Here is a 13,829-nt window from a genome sequence, read left to right as displayed (position 1 = left end):
AGCAAAGAGAGAAACTGCTATGGATGAAGAGATGTTAATTTGCACTGCAGGTTTCAAAAGTTAAAACTTCTATAGTGATACTACCTGGATTCAGAAGTGTACCATTTTTGGCTTTTCTTCACTTAGTTCTTCCTAATTAGGAAATGGACTTTGCAGAAGCAAATACCTAATCTATCTACTTTCCAACTCAATTTCTTGTCCTTGAATATTTATGCCAAAAGGCTGCACTAATTTTTTCATTGATGTTTGACAGAAAAAAATACTACATACATGACTTAAAATGCCCTTCCAACTCAACCTGCAGAGGTTGTAACACATTTATCTAAGCGCACTAATCTGCAACCACCAAAGGCTGAGAACTTGTGTTTCCCCAACATCCTTTTAAAAAAAAGTATTTTAATGGAAGCTAAATTACATACATTGGTACACATTCTTCCCAGGCAGGCAGTTACTCTATATAAAGATAGAGCATAAACATAAGCCTTCAGCACTCTGCAACACCACAGCAGCTTTCTGTGCCAGCACTCCACGTGCCAGAAGCAGCTGGCAACCAGATCAGTTGGATCCAAAATCATGGCCTAGCAGCCAGAAAAAATAATCAGTAGCAGGGTTGTAGGCTTGTCTTGATTAGCAAGTTAATATTGTTAATTACAATTGTCCAACTTTAGTTATGAAAACCGATCTATTGTACACCATTTATAGTGGGCAAAAATAAAAGTTGGGCCTTCAGCTTTCACTGCTATAGCCCAAGGATAACATTTAAAGAAGCTCCTCAACATTCTTGATACTCTTCTCGAATATGAAGGCATATTCAATTTATTGTCTCCTTTATGCAGCTGAGATTAATTTTGTCAAGAGTTAGCAAACAATAAAGTGATTCCATGCCATTAGTAAACAGAATAAATAGGTTTACAGAATATTTACAAGCTCTCAAAGGCAGGAGGTCTTTGAAAAGACTTCAAAATTGTAAAGAATAGGCACATAACAGAGTTCTTAACCTTATTCTTCAAAATATTTTATCATTCTTCTACAATCAGCCTTGTGTGATTTTTCTAGAAAGTAAAAAATAGTCCTAGATCTTTTATTTCACAGAAAAACTAGTTAAACCCAAAAGGAATAGCATGCTGGTCCTGCTATAAGAGCCAACACTTCCCCTGAATGTAGTAAAAGTTACTCCATTTACAAATAAAAATATATATTTACTATTATACTATCTTAATAGAAACTTTCCAAATTTTCCAACTTTCAGAAACATAATTATATTTTGATTGAATAACTAATTTCAGATTACTGCATTTATTTTAAAAATTTACAAAATAATATTTCCAACATCAAAGTTCATGCACTGAGTTTCTCACTGATTAAGACAAACTATGTGTATTTTAAACAACTCTGGAAGTGATACAGCCCTCTAAAAACCAAGATTCAGTGAAGCTAGGACCATCTGAACGGCCAGCAGCCTTGTTTGTTATGCTGAAAACTGTATTGATGATTGAAGGGATTCAAACTCCTTCTGGAGGATTGAAACAAAAGTTTAGAATCTTCTTGGTAGTGATATAATATTTGCCTATATGATGCTTGGCCACAGACAGCATTTTTATTTTTCTGAAAAATGTATATTTTTCTTTTAGAAACCTATCTCTGCCACAAGATTAGAATGTACTTCATCCATAATGTATTTTAAGATCGGCAGAAGCAGAATTGGCCATATAATCCTCTAGCCATTTCTACAACTCGAGCAGTCTTCCCCCTCTCTCCCTATCCACAAATGGATATATGCATAAAAGTGAAAAATATAATCAATTCTTGAGAAAACATCAAAAAGACTACACATGAAAGAATTTTGTACTGGTCTTTCTTGCACACAAACCCCAACTGCCTGAAAACAATGTAAAAGCAGACTACCATACTTTTCTCCTGTAGCAAGCCATTCTGCCCAAAACCATTCTGCCCAAAACCATTAAAATAGAAGCATCTATGATTTAAAATTGTCCAGTTTAGTATGTCTAAAGAGACAGCCTGGAATTGTCTGAGCCAGCAGTCACAGAAAACAGGCTTTTGCAGGCAGTTTTTTCAAGGCACAACAGATTCTTCATGTTGTCTCCAAGGCAATTTCAGCTCCCTCATTAAGTGTAGTACATTTTATGAAACAGACCAAAGTTTTAGCATAAACCAGTACTGGGCACAGCATGTCATTTCAAATATTTCACTTCCCCATATCTTCACAAAGAGAAAGATCCCTTTATAGAAAAAAAAAAAAAAAAAGAAAGAGCTTTAAGGAGATTTATTTTTTCAATGTGAAATCTACAGCAAGATTTTTGTACAAACTAACATCATCACTAAAATGAGGCACTGTTATACAAGCCCAAAGCAGCCAGGGTAGCTTTAAATTCTCCTGTAGCTGTAATTTACTGTGAGCACAAAATCTTTCTCTTCCACACACATATTTGCAAAGCTGCTCCCTCCCCACCCCTCAAAAACAAAAACAACTACAAACTTGAAATTTTTCTTTCTTGAAAATGAATTCGTAAGAGTTGAACCAATAGCTCAAGAAAACAAAATTATATAAAGAAAAGCAAGTGACACACCCACAGGAAAAAAAAAAAAAAATTACTGTTCTTACACTAATTAAAATTAATTTAGTATATTGCTTATGGGAGAGTCTTAGAAATTACAGGAGACTCTTCAATAAGTTTTTTTAAAACCTGCTGAAAGGATTCTGTTTCTTAACTGCAGACCGAGTATCTTCTGATAATCTGTCTAAGCTATTAAAAAAAATCTTAATTGCTGCTGTTTCACAACATATATCAAAACAATTAATGCAGCAAGTGATAATATTCCCTACAGGAATTTAATTACAGAAATAGTAAAGAACACAACTTATTAAATTAATAAATTGTTCAAATAATTAATTTTTTAAGAGGAAATATTAAGGAAAAGTGGCAGGCTGTTAACTTGACTGTATTATTATGACAGCAGAAATCCTTCTAAATCTTTACCTTTTCCAAGTCTACTGAATTATGAAGCATTATACATTCTTCACTATTTTTCACTGCTTTAACAAAGCACAGTGACAAATACTTTGAAGTATGACAAACACTGATAACAGGTTTTATTGTTAAGTCACTAAAATATTTCTAGTGCCTCAGGCTATCATTATAGGTCTGCAGTGGCTGTAAGCACACAGCTGCTCAGATCATTATTGTATAGGCAAAATAAAGCAAAAGATTAAGCTAACAAGCTGTATTCTGCACATCTGTATCCTGAAACTTTCATGTATAAGATAGCAACACACAAAATTAAGAAGCTGAAAAGTTAAATTCTGATATTAGTGTAGACTCCACATCCATAGACTCTTGTCAAAGTCCTCCATGGGCTTAAAAAGTCCAAAGCCAGTGTCAAAATGACAGACTGATGGAAGCGAGCAGTAGCTATGATACCACCTGACTGCTGCAAAAGTGTTTTTTTCCACATCTGATAACTTCAATAAGCTTAGAATATCTACCTGTACAAAAAAAGGCCTCAAAGACAAGAAAGTATTTGGAGAGGAAGAAATCCTCTTCAATGCATCCCAAAAATGTCCCACCAAAAGAACATGTGGGTAAATGCAGTATATCATAAGAACTGAACCAGGTACTTCAATTCCATTTATATTCTTCAACAGCACTCCAAATGGTGCTTCCCCAAATACACTGACTTGAATGGCTGCCTCTTCAGGCAGCTGAGAAGCACCTGTGCACAGTATCTGAGTTGTGGTAGACACCAATGTGTCAAGATGGAGTAAGCAGGTGTCAGAGCAAGATACTCAAGTATCTTGAGACAACACAAAAAGTAACCAGGCCATTGGCATGTCACACGCCAAGAGCTCACAAATATATAGTGCAGGGTATTTCATTGGCTGTAAGTAAGTTTCAGATTTTTTGAGTGTTTTGTGTGGATTCTTTCAATACTGAAAACTGCTCTTAGTTTTCAAATCAGTTGACTCAAAAGGCATGTGGGGGGTGTCAAACTCAAACAGCAGAAAAAAAATGGCCACCTCAGAAATGTAGCCCTACCACACGAGACAGAAAAATTATTCCTATCACTGATGGAGAAGGCTGTCATTTAGACAGAACTTAAAGACTAGAGGTCAAATTCTTCTCAAGAACGTGGCAGTTGGCCATTATATGCCTCATATCACTGTGAAAGTCAGTGTGAAAAGTATAGCTACAAGGGCAACTGAGGCAATTTAGAAACTGTTCCTCTGATATTTGAAATTTCTGAGTGACAGGATTCAGCATTTTGGCTCTGCCTGAGTGCTAAAGGCAGCAGAAGGCAGGTGATGCAACTCCACTTCCATCAGCCACACTGACATGTGTAACCTTCATGTATGCATGGCCACAAGGAAACACTTTTCAAAGCAATTTGATCCTTTGAAAGAAACATTCACATACATAACAAATCCAGACAGTCAATACGTTAATTTTCTTCTGCTAGTTTCTTGAAAAAAGAGTAAACTCCTTCTAATTACATGCCCTAGTGAATCATCACTGAGTTAAAATTTTAAGCTCACAAGGTAAAAGGTTTTACATGACACCATGAAGGCATGCAGACCCAGTAGTCACTTCCTCTCACTCTGAAGTCACTTTAAAAAGTGTGAAGAAAACAAACCCCAAACCAAAAACTTAGTTATGTTTGAAAAATGAACCAAAACCCTATAAACAATGTCTATTATCACCTGCTCTCACAGGAAAGACAACCTGTATGTCCTTCTGCTATCCACAAAGTGGCAGAATTGGTCAGTTTATAAACTCAAGGTGAAAGAAAACTCTCAAGTCTGCTATGGCACAGGCAGAGTACACAGTTGCAGTATCTAATAAGGTAACATATGTGCCAATAGAATTTTAAAATCTTATTATTAATAAGTAAATACAAGTGGGATTTTCCACTCTCTGCAGACAGTGTTCCAAACACAATGCCAAAACTGATGTTTACAGCAGGATAGAAAGCCAAAGACATTTTAAGCATAATTTTGTAACACTGAATTATGCAGTTTCATGTTGAGAAAAACTATTTAAATCCCACAGCACAGAAGCTGACATATTAAAAATTAAACTGCTATCAAGGCATTCAGGGATCGATATGCAGAGCACTTGCACAAAACACTCGGTTCTATTTTTATGCCATTCTTGCTTTGTGACTTACCATAAAGACAAACTTTCTTTTGGCATTAGAACAGGGCATGTCAGCTCAGGAAGGATGTAAGTCTTGGATAATGAAACAAATTTTTCATACTTGTATACAAAGCTGGTTTGCTTTGGCTGGCAAAGGGGCCTCAAATTTGTCATCCCATGCCACTTTTTTAAATCCAGTTAGTCTGTCACTCCACCCTCTCAAAAGAGGATCTGTGAAAGTCCCTGGCTGGTTAGTGATGCACGTTTGACTTTTCACACCTTAGATCAGCATCAAGTTTAACAGTTTCTGCATGGCAGTAAACTAAATCCAAATTAGGTATGTATGTATCACAACATGCCTTCAGTATTTCCTCCAATATGATGTTTTAACTACACTTATTTCAGAGTTAGCCTAGTGTAACATTTATAACTGAGTTAAAGCCAACTTGACTTGAATCTTGCATTACTTGTTAACACACAACAATCTTGTGTTTACGACACTTATACATCAATATGTAGATGACAAAGGAACTACATAATGATCCACTGAAGACATCTTAGAGAACTATGAAACCTGAAATACTAAGTTCAGACACTGAATTATGCATTCTGAAAAGAGATAGCATTTAGACCCTTTTAACCTGCATGACAAGTCACACAAGCAATTGCCCCCCATCATTATGCATTTTTGTCCTGGCCCCTACACACTGCTTCCCACAATCAAGGAACAGTGGCCAAGCATGACATCGGTTTAGTATCTCCTAACTCTTGTTTGGAACATAGAGCAGCTGCAAAACCTTCACATATGCAGCAAACAAAAGGCTAGAAAACTTGAGCTAGCTTGTTTTGCACTGAGCTTTTGACATCTGTCAGTAATTTCAACTAACTTATTTCTTATACATCTAAAACCTCACTAATTCCCACTTCAAAAGACTTGCTTCAAATTACTATCACTGTTACAAAAGGAGGTCAGGAGCTATGAACCCATTAATGGTCAATTTTTTATCTACAGATTCTTAACTAATTTAATGATTCAACTGAAAGTAGCATCTTTAATGACTCTTGGCCTTCGCTTTTAAAGAAATGTTTTGCTCAAATCTAAGATTATGCAAGTTACCCAAAGACATTTTCCATGTATCAGAACAAAGCCTGTAATGGCACAGAACTATATTTAAAAGAATCAGCTCTTTCTCACCATTCCCTGTTCTTAAAAGTCATGAGTAGGAAAGCAAGAATTCACATCACTTTCCTGTCATATACTACAGATTGCATTCTGAAATAATTTACAGATTTAAAACCCTTAATGAAGCCATAGCCTTATCACTTGCTTTAATTAATTTTTTTTAAACACAGTTAATGAATAGGCTTCAAGACTAAGAAAATCCTTTCATCTGGGTAGCTAACTGCTAGTTATCTTTCTATGCTTCAGACAACTTTTTAGTTCAAATCTAAACCTTTCATCTGAAATTGTTATTTAGAAACAAAAACTGAATAAAAAAATGTCTGTGACAGACTAAAGTTCAATTCCTGTTAAATAGGACACAAATACTGCTTTTCTGCAATTTCAGCACACTTACAGGTAAACCAAATCAGTTAAATAATTTTAAACGTTCACCTCAAAAATCCTGGAGCAAATACTGATGCCACTACAATCATTGTTTCAGTCATATAATGAGTTCCAAGATACTTAATCTCCCTTCACAAACTCACAAGTATCATTAGAGAAGACACTTATAAGACCGTGTTGCAGTACACAAAATACTTTAAATAAATCCTGTTTGAGAAGTTAGTTACCCTTAGGAACAGATCTTAATCCCACGACACAAAGTAGTTTAAAATTGTTAGCAATTAGGTTTATATCAATTTCATGCTTGTGACTTGAGAATGTGGAGGCTGAGAGGAGCTGACTTTAATCATGGTATGGGTTGTGGTGCTGCATGCCTGTGTCACCCAGGACACCGACTTCTCTGACCTGAGAAATGCTCATTATGCTGTGGCCTTGATGAACTGCACTTGGACTAAATTCCCCTTGAGCTTATCAGAAACACTGTCTGTTCCCAGGAACTAACAGGTGTCTAATGAACATCTGCTTTCAAAAAACAGCCTTGGAAATTTGTATTTCTTGTCTGAATAACAACCCAAGTGGAATAATATTTTTGTTGTTGAACAGTCAAAGAAAGTTACCAACTCAAATTGGCCAGGATGGAAAATTACTACAACTAAAGCCCACTCTCTTGCTACCCTATAAATAGTGGTCCAAAGTGAAACTCTTTTGAGCTCTGTATTATAAGGGGCTATTGTGTATTAAAGCCCATTGTCTAACAACCCTATAAACAGCAGTCCACAGTGAGATCCCTTTGAGCTCTCGATTCCCATAAGATAAGAGGCTAATGTGTATGTCTCAAACACAGAAAACTGGATGGCTGTGGAGCCAGCCAAGGACTCTTATTACTAACAGATAAGAATTACTGGTAAATCCAAGGACCATGGGTATTAACACACCATGAGAAACAACAGGTTTTGGCTGGAGAAGGGGGGTCAAGTGGAGACAGAGAAGCACTTTTCCTTTAGAAAGAACACACTAAGCAAGTGCAGGAAGTGGACATGGGTGGGATTAAAACCACCATGGGTGGGATTAAAACCACCAAAGACCTGCAAAACCATCTGACACATTTCCAGAAAGGTCTGAAAGAACGGACTGTGCTTAACTAATTTACATCATGAACACTGTCCTCAATAAACTTAGTTCTTAATATAGAGCATAAAACCAACATAGGAAAAGCCCATTGACTTCAGATTCATATAGCATATAAAAATTATTAGGTGTGATGAACTGAGTGTTATAAAGGCCCCTATTTAGAAATATTCAACAGTGAATTTTTTACGGTTCAAATCAAAATATTTACATGATAATGAAATCATATGTTATTTTATAGAGTTGTATTTTATAAACTAGGCAAAAGAAAACAGAATATTTGAAAACAGTTAACAGTCATCCAGCATGACCTAAGTGGCTACGACAAGGTACAGATCTGGGAATCTTAAGTGTTCTGGCTATTTATATATGTTATTATAATAGATATTTTAAAATTAAAATTGCTAGAAGAATAGTAAAATTGCCTCAAGCTATGCCTACACCACTCATAGTAACTATGGCGCTCTTGTTAACTACACCTTGGCAAGACAGGATTAGTAACTAAATCAGCCACTAAGGCAACATCAGTGACCGAGACTCCTTTCTAACCCCACTCAACTCCCTGTGATGGGCTTTGCTACTGACATTACTGCATTTACAGAAAAACTATGGTTTAAAACTTTCACTTGGCTTAACCAAAGATATCCACGCATCTAAAACTCTAAGCCAGCCTACAGCAGATTTGCACACAATCAGAATCACCTCCTCAGATACCTGTTTTAAAGCATTAGCTAGAAGCCCATGGTTAAGTGTGGTTTCAGAATACAAACCCTAATTTTACACCAACACTTAAGTAGATACTACAAGTAAGAGAAGAGTCACTAAAAAAGACGAAGGGAGAAATAGAAAATTCAGTTTGGACACACTACTGTATCTCTTACACATGGACAATCCTCATTAAACTAGTGGCCGTAAACTGCATTTCTCTCCATTTAAAGACTTTAATACTGCATAAAGGAACACTGCTACTCCTTTGGGGCAGAATATTTGCCTCAGTTAACAAAGCTTACTGTTTTTCTGTATAACAGTTCAGAATCACAGAATTGTCCAGGCCTGAAGGGGTCATTAAAGATCACTTAATCCAATTCACCTGCTGCCGGCAGGGACATCTTTCAGTACATAGTTGAGCAAAGCCCTATCCAACCTGTTCTAGAACACTTCCAGGAATGAGGCACCCACTGCTTCTCTGGGAAAGCAGTTACAGCATCTCGCCACCCTCACAGTGAAGAATTTCTTTCAATATCCAATCTAAATCTACCCTCTTTCACTTTAAAGTCATTACCCCTTGTCCTATTCCTACACACCCTGGTTAAGATTTTATACATGGTGATCATAGAAATAATTTCAAAAAGTACTTAAAATCACTAAATCCTGTATATAAAGAAAATCCAGTAATCTGCATTTATCTTGCTCCTGATGAATTTGTTCATAAACTGCTCTTTAAAACTACTGCTCTTTAAAACTTTCACCTACCCAACAGTTTGTTTAACATTTGCATGACACTACATTAGAAGGTATTACGTAAGTATTTAACTTTTTCTATTGCTATTTATTACTTAAAATTTATTACCTCCTTCCCTATTCAAAAGAAATACAAGTCACAGAGTATTCTGTGTTCTTGCTAGTATCCTCTGAGCTCCCCAACCAGTCCATCTCTAATGCATATTGTTCAAAAGTGAACACAGCACTCCAGCTGACACTTTACATATACTGGAAAAGAAGGAATATCTCCTAAAAGGGAAGGAATACTTGCTTTAAAAACAAAGGACGTGTTTTTCAGAAATTTAGTCAACTGACTTCTAGTAATTTAATCTTAAATGCCTCTCTAGCTTGCTCACAATTATATTACTTGAGTAGAAAAATTTTTAATCAAAATGCAAGTGGTTTTCAGCTACCCTGATACAAACAAGTGCTCTAACACTGCAGAATTCTGGTTTGCCATCAAGGGAGAAAAAATTCCAGGTAAAAAAATTGAACCAGCTTTCCTGGTTCTCTTGTTGGTGCACACACCTGCTCCAAAATTCCTCTGTAGACATACATTCAAATTATTCTATCCCTACACATTTTAAAGATATTAAAATTGATGTTCAGCAATGAAACACATAAAGCGATAGAAAAGGCATCTCAGTTTAGGTCACTAGTGTGTCTTATTCACAACTCCTGTGGGGCCTAACAGATTGAAATTCAAACCCAGTGTAAGACCAGTTTCAATTATGTACCAAGTTATGACTTGGACTTCATCAATAAGATCTGATCTTACAATAGCATGAGTGTGATGCTTAGGGGCACTGCAATAATAACCAATCCCTACCGTTCCCGGTTAAATTTGAGTGAATGAAGTATAGCCGGCCTCTTCTGGCGCAAGTTCCACAGGTGTAAGGTGTCATCAGCCAAGGCACTCACAAGAGCTCCCTAGGAGAACAAAAACATTTTAGTTAACTTGTTTTCATAACCCTAGGAACAGTGTAGCATCACAGTGGAAATACCTTACATATTTATTACCAGGATGAAAAAAATGTATAAGCATCTCCATCAGCACCATAGTACAGATAAGTTCTAAGCAGTAGGAGTGAGATAACTGATGTGATCACATCTTGTTCAGCTCACTCATATTTCGTTCAGTGCTAAAATGAGAGGTGATGGAGGAGTTTTTTCCAGTGTGTGCCCATCAGTTTCCTCATGCACATTTCTGGAGAGAAATCAAGCAATGAACTGCTAATATCTGGGTACTGACAAAGCTAGCGAGATCCCTCTAAAAATCTGTCCCTAGCTCAAGAACAGCACTGCTGTCAAATCTCAGCTGCTACATCCCTAGAAACACATATCTGAAACTGAGGCAACATTATTCAGTTCATGTCTAAGACAGTAACTCTATCAAAATAAAATTAACTACCTACTGAAACTGGTAGTATTATTGAAAAAGTACTTCATAAAATCCAGAGATAACTTGCAACATTCAAGTACATGAAAAGATATTCCTAATTCTTTTTTATAGCAAAAGAGTACTTTAGAGATAAAGATCTTTTTAGGAGTTAGTCAAACATTTTCCAAAACTAAAAAAGTCAATTTTTTTATAGTTGTTATTACAGTTCGCTCTTTGTGATAGATCACTTATATCTGGTAATTTTAATGTTTGCTTCATGAAAAATTAAAGAAAATATGTTCCTTATCTTCTATGAACTACACATAAATCATTTTACAAACCTCATTAATCAGGAACTGAAGTTGGATTACTGCAGCTCCACTGTCATGTTGACAGTAGCATTCAACTCCTGGCCGACCAAAGCTGGAATTGGTACCATTAAGGAATAACTTGAAGAATGATGAAGTAATTATTTTAACAATGATAAATATCAGGACTAGAATTAAAAGAAGTTAATCTAAATAACAATCATAAACAAATTATTACATTTTTCAAATGCCAAAGGATCTTTCTCTCCATTTAAACATTACTTAAGGACGAAAAGAGCTGAATAATGCAAGACACTTTAAAAAAAATCTGCTCTGACAGAGATGAGATCAGTAGTCAAAATATGGAGGAGTCAATGGGAAATAACGTATAATGGAAATTTTCAGGATCTCTGTAACAAGACTTCCTGGATTCACACCAGTTATGAGATAGCAAAAGCTTTCTAATTTTCATTCTCACACATAAATCAGTCCTATCCTTCCATAATGAATACTGATAGAAGCAGCAACAAAACAGATTCTTTCACTTCTCCATAGTTAAGTTTTAGTTGCAAACATTCTGTATTTTAAATGTGGTTATGTACCTGCTTTTGATACAAAATTAAGTTCTCCAGCATCTAGGAGATTGAGCAGAAATAAGAGAGGAATTAAGCCAACTGGTCAGTATTTCATCTTCATTGTACGCCCAGGGTTTCTGGACTATAATTTGTCAGGGCTGAACACTTCTTGTTTTAAAGAAGTATCTTAGCTTTCAGAAGAAAAGAAATTATTCCAAAGCTGTATGCAAAACAGAGAATATATGTACTATTTTTTCTCTCGGCATATGCTAAAAATTAATAAAACAGTACAATTCTCACTCATTCTGCCAGCTTTCAATTTACTGAGAAATAGCTGAACAAAACCAAAGCAGATAATATGTGCATTCTTAAAAAACATGTGCATTCACGCTACAGGCAGTTGAAAGGCTGAAAAGACTATTAGGCTGCATGCAAATCAAAACTCAAACACATCTCCTTCTCAGACTCTAAGACTCTAAGTAAAATAAAATGCAGAACAACAGCAGGGAGAAGTCTGCTTCAACATCCTGCTATATTTTAACTTTTAAACTTGAATCACATTCTTCTAGACTAATGAATCTGCATAACATCCAGCTAAGTGGTGAGATATACACTAGACAGATGTTGAATAATCCATCAAACTTAATACCAGCTTTCTTCGCCAGAGTAATTTAATTTCATTCTGCCTTGGAAGGACTTCAAGAGTCAGGGAGCCTTACCTGCTTTTTAGCTTTTATTTTACATTCTTATCATTAAGGTTTTTTTAACAAACACACAAGTAATCTATATTCCAGTCAGTTTATAGCTTAAAAAAAAAAAAAAAAAGAGTGGAGGGGGTGTTGTCCCCATGAATTATACCTTCCTACACAAACTCAGAATACTTTTAATGTAAAGTAGTTGTTTTACATTAACTATGGATTGACTACACAAATTGCCAGATTGAAAAATCCACAAGGAAAAACATGAATTTCAGAGCTGATTGCCTTCAGCCTTGCTCATGCATCTGCATTTGCTTGAATTAATAATTATTTGCAGAAGTAGACGAAAACAATTTTCAAATGTGAAATTCAAAGGCTTACAGGAATTGAATTTTAAAACTTGTTTATCTGCACTGACACAAGTAGTTTTCTAATAAAAGATTTTTCCCAGCCCCTCCCCAGAACAACATTTTCCAACAAAATTAAATGCAAACCTTGTTCATAAGCCCAAAGTTTATTTGGAATTGAGACTCCACAGGTACTTCGCTTCATAAGAGGAATATGACCCAGCAAAACCTACATCCATAGACTGCTCAAGTTGCTTCTTCAAATTCTATTCTGCAGATGCTTTCTGCAAGCACTTCTGATGCTAATGTTTCTGGAAGCACTACTACAACTAGTCGGTAAAAATTTCATTATTAAGAATATTTCAATGTTTCCTTAAACAAAAAATGCTTCCACATTTTCCAGGACACCTGAACCATTTTTCCAGAAATCGGTAAATATGCAGCACTGGCAGTAAGATTACACAAGTTTTAAATATTCAGAGAAAATCTCTCTCTGATAAATTAGTGGAAACCTCACATCCAGATGTGAAACTAGTCTGGCCTCTTCTGTGGTGCTCACTGTCATTAAAAAAAAAAAAAAAAATAGTCCTTACAGCTAGTCCTATTTAGTTCCTTTACTCAAGGATTATGTCATCTTCACTTTTTCACCTAGTAGCTAAAATTATTCTACTCAAATTAATATCATCCTCCTAACCAGCATTAATCTTCTTTTCTAAAGCAATGTAAAGCCTCCCAGTTTTGCAGGGTATGCTGAATTGAAAAAGCACGTCACAAAGACTGACTGTAGAAGGACAAAACATGCCTGTTTCTGTACATGTGAAGCATTTCTCAACCACACAAAACAGGCAGCAGCCCAGGGAATGCAGTTTGCCCAAATCTGCTGCACTTGTGTATGTGTGCTTTAGGCAAGAGAGCTCACTGTACTAAGCAGTGATCATCTACTACATCGTTGTTCCCAAAACAGGCAAAAATCATAATGAATAATGACAAGATGAGCAAAGCATTTTAATTTTGTAGACAGGAAAAACTCTCTGCCAAAGACCTAGGGTGGCTCTAGAGGAAATACTCTGCTCGGAGCAGTTTTCTAATCAAAGACCCATCCCTGCTCCTTCAATTCCTGCTTCATCCATGATTCCAAATATTAACAAATTGGATAAATTAATAGCTTCTAAGCTGTACCTTTGAATATT

At 35.9% G+C, this 13,829-nt stretch overlaps 1 protein-coding gene across 6 annotated transcripts in view; it reads right to left on the bottom strand.

Moving 5' to 3' along the window:
• STXBP5 (syntaxin binding protein 5) overlaps positions 1 to 13,829 on the bottom strand; it is a 105,780-nt gene that overhangs the window by 66,897 nt on the left and 25,054 nt on the right. For all 6 annotated transcript variants that reach the window (XM_058834924.1, XM_058834926.1, XM_058834923.1 and 3 more), the window contains exons 3-4: positions 11,053 to 11,134; positions 10,160 to 10,260 (exon numbers count right to left, since the gene is read on the bottom strand). In XM_058834924.1, the coding sequence (XP_058690907.1) occupies positions 10,160 to 10,260; positions 11,053 to 11,134 (183 nt within the window). The remainder of the gene's footprint in view (positions 1 to 10,159; positions 10,261 to 11,052; positions 11,135 to 13,829) is intronic.

The sequence above is a fragment of the Poecile atricapillus genome, chromosome 3, assembly GCF_030490865.1.
Source record: "Poecile atricapillus isolate bPoeAtr1 chromosome 3, bPoeAtr1.hap1, whole genome shotgun sequence".
NCBI lineage: Eukaryota > Metazoa > Chordata > Aves > Passeriformes > Paridae > Poecile > Poecile atricapillus.
The sequence above is the reverse complement of the archived record's forward strand: the minus strand, read 5'-3'. Positions and strand labels throughout refer to the sequence as shown.